Consider the following 13,453-nt stretch of genomic DNA (forward strand, 5'->3'; position numbering starts at 1 on the left):
CAACAATTGAGGAACTAGACTAGCTAGCAACCGCCCGACAAGCAGAGCAACTAACGACCAGTTTAGCTACTCCTTTTTTTTTTATTGTAAAAAATCTACTTTCAACTCATAATCGGGATTATATTAGCATGGGATGAGAGGGTATTTTCCCATAGCTAGTTGGCCAGCTAGCTACAGTCGTTTGCAAGCGTGCCAGTAGACGTGAGCTAGCCAGCTAGCTTGCTATCACTGCTTCTGGCTAGCTACTTCGCTGACCGTTTCGGACTCTAGGCAAATATTCATGGGGTCGACGAATGACAGATTTACCGTCCCGTCATCGTATGGTCGGTCTGTTCAGTAAGGGGAACATGGCATATTTCTAGACGTGCCTTGTATCTTGCCGAGGAGGTTTGTTTTTGTTGTTGTCATCTGTCACCCAGGCTTCTAAACAGCCGTTTTCATCAACTGGCTTGCTTTATCAGTTATTGAATCAGCACTAAGATTCAACAATGCATGACGCCTACGAGCCAGTCCCTATTCTGGAGAAACTGCCCCTTCAGATCGACTGCCTTGCGGCCTGGGGTAAGTTTTGAAGTTAGCTCATGAGCTAGCAGTTTCTTTCTCGTTGACAGGCCCCAGGAAACATTGTTTGAAGTTGCGACGAAAAAGCTTGCTGCCGACCAGTTATCTTGTTCTATTTGTTAAAAAGTTGGACGATGATTGAGGTGACAGTGTAATCTAGCTGCTTTAAACAAAGTGACAATGACAAAGATCCCACCTGGCACCCATTGCTGGGGAGGAGACTCATCTAAACAACATCAGACATGTCTGAGCGGTAGTGTTGGCTGTTACTGTTTTACATAACATTCCTCGGAGTCTGTATTGTCAAATTATTGATGCCTTTCTTACCCTGTGTGCACAGAGGACTGGCTTCTTGTGGGAACGAAACCAGGCCATCTTCTCCTCTACAGAATTAAAAAGGATGCAGGTGAATGAGACTTTTCCATTCTGTGTGTGAAGGTTTTAGTTTGTGTGTACAGTATGTGTAAGGGGTAGAGGGTTACAATAAAAAGTCCTCTCCCTTTTTGTGTGAATGATATGTATGAAATAGTTCAACCTATCCTCCCTCCCTTTCCCATAGGTACTAACAGGTTTGAAGTGACGCTTGAGAAATCCAATAAGAACTTCTCAAAGAAGATCCAGCAGGTACGCAGGTTGAGTGAAGATGAGACTTTTTGTTTACGTTGGTTAATATTAATATTACATGAATGTGCTGTAAAGAATTGACAGATTAACCAGTCATAATAGATGCTCCATTATCCATCTTTCAACCTCATCTCGTCTGTCCTTTTTTCCACAGCTTTTTGTGGTGTCACAGTACAAGATCCTCGTCAGTCTCCTAGGTAAAACAGATTTCCTCAAAGAACAAGAGTATTGTTGATGTGAGCATTAGGACACCAGTCATCAGTTGTTTTAATGTTGCTGTTATTTATAGTATATGGTATTCCTCTATTTTTTCCTACAGAAAACAACATCCATGTCCATGACCTCCTGACCTTCCAGCAGATTACTGTGCTGTCAAAGGCCAGAGGGGCTACTCTCTTTGCTTGTGACCTGCAGGTGAGTAGTAGTCGTGGTGATAGTTTTGCAAGTTGCTTTGGTGCGAACAAGTCTTTTGTGTCTCACCCTGTCTCCCCTGTCCTTCAGCAGTCCAGCTCAGGAGATGCCACATTGCGAATGTGTGTTGCAGTGAAGAAGAAACTTCAAATGTACTACTGGAAGGACAGAGAGTTCCATGAGTTACAGGTGAAAGTGGGAGATAAGATGGGGCAGACAGATAGCATAATAAAGGGAAATGCAACCCTCATATGTATAGAAATAGCTTCAGCCAAAGCCCTGAATGTTTTTTTGTTTGCCGGACAGGGAGACTTCGCTGCACCAGATATTCCCAAGTCCATGGCCTGGTGTGAAAACTCCATCTGTGTGGGCTTCAAGAGAGACTATTACCTGATCCGGGTAAGTGTGTGTGTGTGTGTGTCTGTGTCTGTGTCTGTGTCTGTCATGTGTTTCTGTGGACATGACTAAATGAAATAAGGTATACATGAGGAGGGTCTCTATTATTGTTACCTATGGTTTCTGTCTTTTGGTCTTCCAGATGGATGGCCGTGGCTCCATCAAGGAGCTCTTCCCCACTGGGAAGCAGTTGGAGCCTCTGGTTGCCCCACTGGCTGATGGGAAGGTGGCAGTGGGTCAGGATGACCTCACAGTTGTGCTGAACGAGGAGGGGGTCTGCACCCAAAAGTGCGCCCTCAACTGGACAGACATCCCCATCGCAATGGGTATATATATAAGATTGTCTTCATTTATAAACATTTTCACGCTGTTATTGTTTTTCTTCACATGGCAAGATTTTGCTCAGTGTCCTTGTCTTGTATCTACAGTATGGTAGATATTGTAATACAGATCTGAAGGTACTCTTCTACCTCTTTGTTTATTGGCAAAAGGCTAGAGCTTCAAATTGCAATTTTGACTATTTACTCATTTACAAATCTCAAGCCAGACTGTCCTGAATCGTAAATGATTTGGTTGCAACACTATCGATATCCAGCAGAGGTAGGATGATGGGGTCATGAATTGTGACCAGTATTGTATTAGACAGGGGCTGTGTCTGAATGCTCATACTGCAACCTATTTAGTAGCTGTTTTCAGTATGCAAGATAAGAAAGTTTTGCAATACGGAAAATTGACAGACATTTAGTATGTATAAAATTCCAGGATGTCTTACTAGATTTGCCTTTCCATGGAGTATGAATTCACTGCACACTATTCAGGAAGTCCGTGTCTTATTTTGGTCCCACAATTCAATGGAGCAGATGAGGGAGACTGGCAGTCCAATTAACCATGAACAACATAGTTGAGTTACAGATGACGCATTCTCAGTATGAATGAGACCAATGAGATGAAATTTGTTGCTCACTGCATACATTTTTACTAAACAGTATGGCCTAAATAGTATGTAGTGTGCAGTATATACTTTAAGAAATCAGTAGGCAGTATGGGCATTCAGACACAGCCTATGGACTCATTGTTCTGCTCATTAAGGGTTTTGAAGTCGATATTGAACTCTCCACTCGCTCCCATTTTTTCCTTCTTCCCTTGTCGTATGTTTAATGACATTACTTTTCCACTGTAAGAACACATGGTATGTGCAGTGTTATTATGTCCAGCGTTGTCAGTTTGACTAGGCAACTGGAGCGGAAGATTGCTAATGTGGTGTAGCCTTTTCCCCCGTGACTTGGTAACCACAGTTTTAGAATGAACTTGAGGACCAAAAAAATAAAAGATTCAAATATGCTCTCTTTGTTTCAAATGGCATTGGGATGCAGAAGCAACTGTATAAAAGCGGGAAATGAAGCCTTGAAGCTGTAGTTTCAAACAGTTTTCAATTTCCTCATTTTGATTGTGCCGACATTGTAGCTTTGGCAGGAGTAAAGCCAATGAGAGCCGGCCAGCGGCAGCACCAATCTCCCACACTTCCTGGTCATCAATCTGCATGACTGGCTTAGTAAGGGCCTGGGATCTTCCCCTGGGCAGAGTCTGTCCCCCATCCAGATTCTCATCCCAAGCTTATCTAGGGAGCAGGATTTCCTGCCCCACTAGCCTAACAGTCTCCAAAATCCCCACATTGCAAGAATCATTTGGACTCTTTCTCAAATTTGGACACGTAATGTGACACAAAATGGTTGGATCCCAAGGTTGTTGGGCCTTGTTTTGTGGTCCTCTGTGGCTCAGTTTGTAGAGCGTGGTGCTAACAACGTTTGGTTGTGGGTTCGATTCCGGCAGGGACCATATATACTGAAAAATGTATGCACTCACTGCAATGTAAGTCGCTTTGGATAAAAGCGTCAGCTAAATGGCATATATTTTATATCTGACACCAGATGTGTATATCCCCCTTCTGTCATGTTCAGAGCACCAGCCCCCCTACATCATCGCTGTCCTCCCCCGTTATGTGGAGATCCGCACATTTGAGCCCAGGCTGCTGGTCCAGAGCGTGGAGCTGCAGAGGCCCCGCTTCATCACGTCGGCAGGGTAAGAGAGTCTTGTCGTTGTCACCCCTCAACACACCAGTCTTCTTTTTGGGTTGGCAGGTCTCATTCTAAACAAGTTTCTTTTAACAACGCAACTGCATTTTGCGTTGTTTTATCCTGAATCCATACTCTTCAAACAGAACACACCTGTCGTCATATAACACAAACGCTCCGCTGTTTTCCCTCTTTCTATATCTGTCACAGGCCCAATATTGTCTACGTTGCCAGCAACCATTTTGTGTGGCGCCTGGTGCCTGTGTCCATCGCGAGCCAGATCAGACAGCTCCTACAGGACAAGCAGTTTGAACTGGCCTTGCAGCTTGCGGTGAGGAACATAATCACTAGCTTTAGTGCTGCAGAGGGGGGTTACATTTAACATCATTATTATATATTCTTGATCATTTAATTTAAGTTAAGTCCCAAGAGAACAGAACATTCATTGTTGTCTTAATTTGGTATCCCTGCAATTGAGCACTATTTCTTTGCCGTCTCTGCTTGATCTTGCCCTTTTTAGAGTTTTCTTTTTAGTGGTATTTTTAGTATTTTTTTAGTGAGTTTAAAATTTGACATTCATATGGTCCCCAAGAGGCAATTCCAGAGGAGTAGAACAAATCTGTAATGATTTGTAATGGTACGACCCACGCTATATTCCCCGCCCCCCCGCCCCCCCCCCCCCCTCTCCCCAAGAAGATGAAGGATGATGCAGATGGCGATAAGAGGCAACAGATTCACCACATCCAGAATCTATACGCCTTCAACCTCTTCTGCCAGAAGAGATTCGATGACTCCATGCAGGTGTTCGCTAAGCTCGGCACAGGTGAGGTTTGGCCCATTTACCACGGTCGTCTACAGTAGAAGTAAGAGCTTGATGACCTTCTTCCGTCCCACAGATCCCACCCATGTTATTGGGCTGTACCCTGACCTGCTCCCCTCGGACTACCGCAAGCAGCTGCACTACCCCAACCCCTTGCCCACTCTCTCCGGAGCTGAGCTGGAGAAGGCCCACCTTGCACTCATTGACTACCTTACACAGGTAGGCGTGTGTGATATTGTTAAGCCAAGCTGTCTTACATAGGTGTGGGCTGTACTGACTCATTATTTATGTGCAGTTATTGATTAGCTGGGCATTAGTATAGCGAAATTCAATGTGTCCTTCACAGAAACGCAGCCACCTGGTGAAGCAGCTCAACGACTCTGACCCCTCCACGACTTCCCCACTCATGGAAGGTACGCCCACCATCAAAAGCCGCAAGAAACTGCTGCAGATCATCGACACGACCCTGCTGAAATGCTACTTGCATGTAGGTCATTTTATGACTGTATATATCCCCCGTCACCCTTTCACTGTGCACATACAGAATACAAACTTTGAACATGAAGGGTTTTCACTGTTTGGCGTTTCTCTCTTTTGATCCTTCTCTTTGAAGACCAATGTGGCTCTGGTGTCTCCTCTCCTGCGTCTGGAGAATAACCACTGCCACATAGAGGAGAGCGAGTACGTCCTGAAGAAGGCCCACAAGTACAGTGAGCTGATCATCCTTTATGAGAAGAAGGGCCTGCACCAGAAAGGTAGGCAGCATTATGACTGACTAGCACAGACAACATTCTCCTTGTGACTCTGCGATAGATGTGGAGGCCTAGAAGTAAACAGAGAATGTTCTATGTTTTGAAGTCATCTGTTTTGCGTATGCTGGAACAGAGATTTTCTCTATGGTTTGTCTGATGCTGAGTGTGGGATTCCTCACAGATCGTGTCTCAAAGGTCCCCATGGTTTCTCTCAGACATGTGGTTGACTGGCTTGTCATTCTCGTAGATCATAGCCGTCTTAATGATATTTGGATAGTAATGCTATTTTGTGGTGGATTCTGGCCTGCGCCTGTTCGCTGCGTGTGTTTTTAATTAGTCTGCCACAAGCTGTACTAGTGATGTAATGTTGCTGAAGTCTCTCTCTCTTCTATCTACCCATTCAAAACCAGCTGTTCTGGTTTGCTAATTACATGTTCATGCCGCCAAGTTTGTTCAATTTCTGTGGAAACAGCAATTGCAAAACCACCTCTTACGTATGACACATGATCTCTCTCTCTCTCTCTCTCTCTCTCTCTCTCTCGCCCCCTCCCTCCCTCCCTCCCCTCACCTCACCTTAATGTGTCCTTTCCCAGCCCTCCAGGTGTTGTTAGATCAGTCGACTAAGGCCAACTCTCCTCTGAAGGGTCATGAGAGAACAGTGCAGTACCTCCAGAGACTGGGTGAGCTCCTAACACCTGCCACACCAGCACAACCCTCAACATAACACATACTGTTCTGTGGTTCCTATACCTGTCTCTCATCACCTAACCCCCCTACTTCCCCACTGTTCTACCTGTGCTGTGAGTGATGATTGAACCCTCTCAATCTCTCCTCAGGATTGGAGAATCTGGGGATCATCTTTGAGTTCTCACCCTGGGTACTGAAGATCTGCTCGGAGGATGGTCTGAAGGTGAGAGCGTGTAGGGGGGGATTTGAGCTGTTTCACAACGAGAAAACAGTTTGATTACAACCATAATTGTTTGGGCTATAGATATAGCAGGTGCCATTTACTGTGTCACTTTATACTGTGCACACAGTATATGTTTTATTGACCATGTTCACTCATGCTGGGAGGTGTGAATTCAGTATCCTTAGTGAATAGAATGTGGTGTGTGTTACCCTCTGCAGATCTTCACTGAGGACCTGACGGAGGTGGAGACGCTGCCCAGAGAGAAGGTTCTGAACTTCCTGAAGGAGGGCTTTAAGGAGCTGGCCGTTCCCTACCTGGAGCACATCATTCATGTGTGGGAGGACACGGGCCCCGAGTTCCACAACGTACTGATCCAACTCTACCTGGAGAGGGTGCAGGGCCTCATGAAGCAGTACCTCAACTCACTGCCCGAGGGTGAGGGGGCTCAGCCAAGCCAATGCTAGTGTATGGCACATCTAGTTGGGCTGAGGATACTCACAAATCTAGATCTGTCTTAGTCACTTTCTTTCAACCTTGTCCTACCATGTCTTCATTCATATGATGTATTCAGTTGACATTACTCAATCGTCTACATTTTCCACTGTTTCCTACAGCTCTACTCCAGCTCTGCTGCAGTGTCTTCATTCTTGTGATAAGCAGGTCTGCTCTGTTATCTTGTAGGCGTGCCAGCAGTGGCTGCTGGGAAGGAGGACGGGGATCTTGGAGAGTTCAGGAACAAGCTGCTTATTTTCCTGGAAGTTTCTAACAGCTATGAGCCGGGAAGACTCATCAGTGACTTCCCCTTCGATGGTGAGGACTAGATTACAAATTGCAATTACAAAATATAAAAATATCCATACATTTATACGTACACAATACGCATCACACAGTTTAAAAGAGATCATAGGCATTGTGTTTGATTTCAATGACTACACATGACGGTGCTTGCCTCCCTGTCTCAGGTCTGCTGGAGGAGCGGGCTCTGCTCCTGGGCAGGATGGGGAAACACGAACAAGCTCTCTTCATCTATGTGCACATCCTGAAAGACACCTCTATGGCTGAGCAGTGAGTACTACAGTCTCCCGTGAGATCGTTCACCAACATGGGAACAACTACAGGTTGACAAGACCTCCTCCCAGTTGTCATTTCAGACGGATGGTGATCTTTTCTGTTTGTTCCCCTCAGATACTGTCACCGGCATTATGATGAACTGACAGACGGAAACAAAGACGTGAGTATACAACCTCCTCTGTCACAGACACATGATGAACAATGCATAAACCCCCTGTATGTGTTAACCCAGTGTTTTTGATTGTGCAGGTGTACCTGTCTCTGCTGCGCATGTACCTGTCCCCCCCTGACGTGCACTGCCTTGGACCAATCAAAATGGAGCTGTGTGAGCCTCAGGCCAACTTACAAGCTGCCTTGCAGGTCCTGGAGCTGCACCACAGCAAACTCAACACAAGCAAGGTCAGGAGTCAACCGCACACCACTCTCTGATCATTACTAATTACTATGATTTGCCATTAATGTAATTGTATTGAAAGGCACTGGTGAACTGTGCCAGACCTCAGTAGTTTAAAAGCCTGTGTGAGTCTCCGTTGTGGATTTTAAGACCAGGTTTGTGTGTAACCCTGTAGAGTGGAGCTCTGGTCCTCTCCCGCTGCACTCTCTCGTTGAGTTTAATGTGGCTCTGCTTTCATTTCCCCTGGCTCCTCTCCCAGAAGTGGCCTTGCCAAGAGCACATAAAGAAGAACACTGGAGCCCACAACTGAGGATGCTGTGAGACTTGCGTCTGTCTGAAGCCCTGTGCCCCAGCCGTGCACAATGTGTCGCTTAGAAACCCGCAATGCAACAGACACTGTACATCTCCTGCTCTGCTCTCCTTCCACCCCACCCATGTGACTAATACATTTCTTAGCTTTAAAAGCCTTCCAGGGACATGCAGAGGAGAACCTGGGGGATGACGTTTTGGCCAAATGTTTGCATGCATGGGTGTTTACATCATTGCTTTCTCCTAAAGCCAGGCGCATATTGTTTCTGTACTGTAGCCTGTTGCAACCCCCACCCTCTCTCCCACCACCCCCTGAGATCCTCCACCCTAACCGTTCCCAGAGTCGGGAGAGGGATCCGATTTCTTGTCCACTGTATCCAGGCTGATAAAACTGAAACCCTGCAGTCCCGTGATAAAGGAGTGTGCATAATCAGACTAGACCTAGGAAACCACAGGTGGGCAAGCTTTAGTTTTTTTTTTACATGGCATTGACATATCTCTGTTTTCCCAGGCGATAAACCTTCTCCCAGCGAACACGCAGATCCGAGAGATCCGGGTCTTCCTGGAGAGTGTCCTGGAGGAGAAGGCTCAGAGGAAGCGCTTTGATCAGGTGCTGAAGAGCCTGCTGCAAGCTGAGTTCTTACGGGTGAGTTAGTGGGTACATCTCTATGTGCTGGTGTGGATACTGTGTATCTGTGTTTTTTTGGGGGGGGTTTTCCCACAGACATATATTCTAATACTGTGTTTGTATTCTCTCCCCATTCTTCATGTGTTTGTGTGCAGGTCCAGGAGGAGCGCATCTTCCACCAACAGGTCAAATGTGTCATCACAGAGGAGAAAACCTGCAGGGTGTGCAAGAAGAAGATCGGAAACAGGTGCTTATTAATTTTACTGTTAGTGGTCTGAATTATTTTACCTATTAGACCAGTCATCCCACCAGTTTGTATTGGTTGATGTCCTGACACCTAAAACTCCTCTCTGTCCCCAGCGCGTTTGCCAGGTATCCCAATGGTGTGGTTGTGCATTACTTCTGCTGCAAAGACCGCGGTGTGTGTCCTACTGAGCAGTAATAACCGTCATCATGGACGCTAGTCACCGGGATACTTACAGATCACCATGTTACTAATAAATGGTGCCCCCCTGTGGACTCCATTTTCAAGCAGCCTTGAAGGAAGCTGGGCGTCGGAAGCGGCACAGCTGTCGTAGAGGACTCCTCCATCGATCCTTCTGGAACTCTGGCTGATCCTCTCTCTCTGTGCATGAGGTGGCAGGTGGAATGTCTGAGGGAGTGTTCTGTGGAGTGAGACGCCCTGGAGAGAGACTTTGACATTTAAGCATGTTTCACTACACTGTAATGCCAGGGGGGATTTGTTTTCTTTTTGCCTTTTTTGAAGAGAATGGAGACTATTGACAAGACGTTAAGAGGACCTCACAATAAAGGAACTAGTGTTTGTCTTCATTCACAGGTTTATGCGGTCTATGGGAGGACGGGTTGCGTTTGAATTATCAGTCAGCACTGTTGTTTTCACTTCTTTCTCTGGCTGCTTCACACTAGTCTCACTACACTCCCTCCTTCTCCACTTCTCTGCCGCCTTCAGCTCTGCTCAATATGCTGTAGACAATATGCTACATAACTTCTCAAATGCCTTGTGTGACTTTTAGGATTGTACTTAAAAGCAGCCGTTTGCTTTTTACTTTTTATTTGTTTTCAGTTAGCGTGTGTTTCTAAGGAAATCTATAAAAACAGACAGCAGATTAAAACGTAGATACTATATGTCACTAAATAGCATGGACAATGTGCACAAACAAGGATGTTTTTTTTAAATTTATTTTAAAGCTCACCATAGAAACCCTTGTAAAAGGTTGGCTCTTAAGAGTGCAGAGTATAAGACACAAAATATATTTTGGAAGGTCATCTTCCAAATGTTACACTTCACTTTTGTCTTTAAACCAAAAGCAACTTATAAACATGACACATTTGTACCTATGGTCAAAGTATGGCACTTTAAGATTGGATTTAAGTTCTGTTATTTATTCTGAAATAATGTATAAGTCTGATAAGGACAGAAGGAAGAAGTACTGTTAAGTCAGATAATAATGGAAGATGTGTGTGGATCAGTTCTGTGTCAGAGCAACATTGTTATCAAATACCTCCATCACCCGTCCATATGTGCTTGAGATTTTGTAAACTCTCAATCTAGACTGTTCCACCATTCTAAGTTCAGACATTGGTACCATTGTGTAAATGAAGAGTGAGACAGTGTTAATAAAAGGTTTTTGTGGAAACATTTTTATTTTAAATAGCAAATCAACAGTTATGTCTGCATTGCTTTAATCAATAAATATGCATTTTCACTTGTGGTACTTTGTGTGTGTCCATTCGATACACTATACCGCAGATGTCTTAGCTGGCAAGCATGTGAAGGGTTCTGATCTCACCTACTCTGCTGGGGCATCTCCATTTTCCAATCTGTTTCGGCAGCTCCCTTAGATGTACCCATTATCCCTGAACTAAGACACCAGAGAACAGTTACAGTGTTCCGTGTCCAGCTAATGGACTTCCACACTAAGCTGAGCCAGCCTAAGTAGCAGAATGATAACGACTGCTCAGCAACAGAGTTAGTCACAGCTTTTCTCTTATGAGCCTGCCAACAGCTGTCTGCACTGGGCACACAATACAGCATGAGTCTCAGAGCCTCAATCAAGTGAATAGATTAGCTAATAGCCTAGTTATTTTACAGCCGGATCAACAAGTCTCACGGTGTTCTCCTGTATGGGGAATGATGACGTAGCCCCTGTTCCCAAGAAAATAAGCACTATTCATGTCGCCTGGCGAGAGAGGACACATTGATTAATTGTGCATGTTCCAAATCTTTTTTAGTCATCTTTCGGTGTATTGTGCTTGGAGGTTGTCATGTCTGGGCCTGCCAGTGCAATGTAGAAATGGAAAAAATGTACAAGCGCAACGGTGTGATGCAAACAGGAGCTAACCCATGTGTCACACAGCGATGGGTGGGCTGTAGAGGATGTTTCTCAGGCACTATTACAGGCTTGATTTTAGCTCTTGCAACACAAAGGTACATGTCCAAATGAAAACTAGATTACTTCACAGGTTTCTTATTGACATTACTTTATGTTGGTATATACAATACAATATGTTAGTGCAGCTCTCACAACTCTTCTTCTGTCTACTGTGTTTTCTCCCTGAACCCTGAAGCTTGTTTAAATCCACACAGCATGTAGGCCTACTCTCCATACCCACTTTCATTGCTGGGGATTATAGTAAAGCTCTTCCCCAGGACTTATTACCCAGACTAACACACACACACACACACACACACACACACACACATATGCTGGCTCAGGGTAAGCCATAGCAAAAGCACCAGAGGGATAATGCGACACATTTCTTGGATTATTATTTTATAGTATTATTTTGGTCTTCTCTACAACCAGTGACAATATGCCAATATAATTTATTTCTTACAACACAACAACAAGCACTCTATAACTGTGTTGACATGTATGTGGTTAATTTGATGTTAACTTGCAGTTATCAAAGACAGTATACCAATATAGCAGTATAATGATAAAGCTGAGGGGTCTCTTTGTCTAAACTTGGGGAAGTGGATGTACAGTACTGCAGACTTGCACTCCTAAACTCAGAGGGGGCTGAAGGGAGGAAACCATAACACCGGCGCTCCCTCTTTTCTTTCTCATAATCCCCCGTGTGCTTTAAAACAACACAGCCCACTGCGGCTCCGATCAACATTGAATGCTGGCTGTATGGGCCCCTAAAGCTATTTCATTAACCCTGTAAATTTCACTGGGTGATATATGACAGGAATCCCCATGGTACTGTAAGACAGTCCAGAGCTCTGGGTAGCAACAAAGGGACTCGAGACTCACACAATTAGCTCTTTCTACCTGGGCAACCATCCCTCACTTGGGTTCCCTGTACTCTAAAACAGCCATAGTGACTCTAGAACCAGCCAACCACTAACCCAATCCTTTGACCAGAATACAAATCCAGAGCATTCCTGCCCCGCCCAGTGTTTGCATAGCACACACACAAGACTCTTGCACATCCCAGAAATTCAAGTCTGATGACTATAGTTACAGCCAAGGGGCATTGGCTATGTTTCCACAATTAGCATAGTGAAATTCCATAGAGGCTTTCGAGGTTGTGTGCGTGTGTGCTGACTTTGAGTGATCTACGTGTATGTATGCCTTTGTTACCCATTTTCTGGGAGATGACCATTTTGGCATAGTTGTCTGAAATGCCAGCAGTGTTTCTCAGTGGAACTAAAGGGCTGGTGATGGTCATCGGGAGGGGCCGCTGGAAGCCCAGTGTCAGACAGGGGAATGCGGGGCCTTGTCTACCCCTGTGTGTCTCTGGAGAGCCACTATTGACATGAGCAGCAGACCTGTTGGGAAACTCCAGATGTAGCACTCATTTCCCCTTTGTGTCTCCCATCAATAGCCTCGTACAGTCTTCGTTTTGTGCTACACATCAGAGGTAATGGTGATAACATATAGCTTTCAATAGCAAGGTCTTCCCTGGTTGAATGAATACAAATAAATATCTCCTGCCCTTCAGCCAGATGCCCCCCCCCCCCCCCCCCCCCCCCAGTTCTTGGCTGTGGTTCATCGTCTGCTCTTGTCGGGACGGGACAGTGAGCTCCGGGCTTACATGTATAATGAGATTAACTGCACCAAACTCAACAAGCAAGTGAGAAACGCAAGGCTTCAGAGAGATTTCAGTTACACAAGGGTAGGTTGAGACCTGTGATCATGCCTGAATTAAAAACATTGAATTAGTTGGAGTGATTCATAAGTTAGCTTCGAGCTAAATAGAAAATATGTATTCAGACGACAGATGTGTTTCGAAATGCAATGGCTATGCCCCCCCCTTCCTCCTTCCCCCCCTTCCCTCCGCCAATGGATCAAGTTGCCAATGTTTATGTTAGAAAAACTTGGCATTCTCAATTTCTAATGGTGTGGTAGGCCAGCTGTGTGGAATTAAACTACTCTATATACTGTAGTTAGGTGGAGTGCAGATGACTTCATACTTTATGTTTTTTCTTTTTCTCTATTTTTCCAAAAGAGGAATAAGTTACTAATTCTCAGTAC

The 13,453-nt window shown here is 45.0% G+C and overlaps 1 protein-coding gene across 3 annotated transcripts; it reads left to right on the forward strand.

Moving 5' to 3' along the window:
- The first annotated feature begins 12 nt into the window (after positions 1 to 12).
- Positions 13 to 10,681, forward strand: vps39 (VPS39 subunit of HOPS complex). 3 transcript variants are annotated; one of them, XM_083683323.1, is made up of 24 exons: positions 13 to 561; positions 902 to 967; positions 1,121 to 1,185; positions 1,340 to 1,382; positions 1,505 to 1,599; positions 1,687 to 1,785; positions 1,903 to 1,995; positions 2,135 to 2,318; positions 3,951 to 4,071; positions 4,275 to 4,395; positions 4,758 to 4,887; positions 4,961 to 5,103; positions 5,231 to 5,371; positions 5,498 to 5,639; positions 6,230 to 6,316; positions 6,473 to 6,546; positions 6,765 to 6,981; positions 7,228 to 7,356; positions 7,509 to 7,611; positions 7,732 to 7,777; positions 7,867 to 8,016; positions 8,832 to 8,966; positions 9,104 to 9,195; positions 9,309 to 10,681. In XM_083683323.1, exons 1-24 carry the CDS (start codon positions 489 to 491, stop codon positions 9,388 to 9,390), a joined length of 2,631 nt encoding a protein of 876 aa, XP_083539449.1. In that variant the 5' UTR covers positions 13 to 488; the 3' UTR covers positions 9,391 to 10,681. The 3 variants fall into 3 exon arrangements, with proteins under 3 accessions (XP_083539449.1, XP_083539450.1, XP_083539451.1); XM_083683324.1 differs by having other exon boundaries at positions 4,761 to 4,887; XM_083683325.1 differs by having other exon boundaries at positions 1,690 to 1,785.
- Positions 10,682 to 13,453: the final 2,772 nt, after the last annotated feature.

This window comes from Argentina silus (genome assembly GCF_951799395.1).
Source record: "Argentina silus genome assembly, chromosome: 13".
Taxonomy (NCBI): Eukaryota; Metazoa; Chordata; class Actinopteri; order Argentiniformes; family Argentinidae; genus Argentina; species Argentina silus.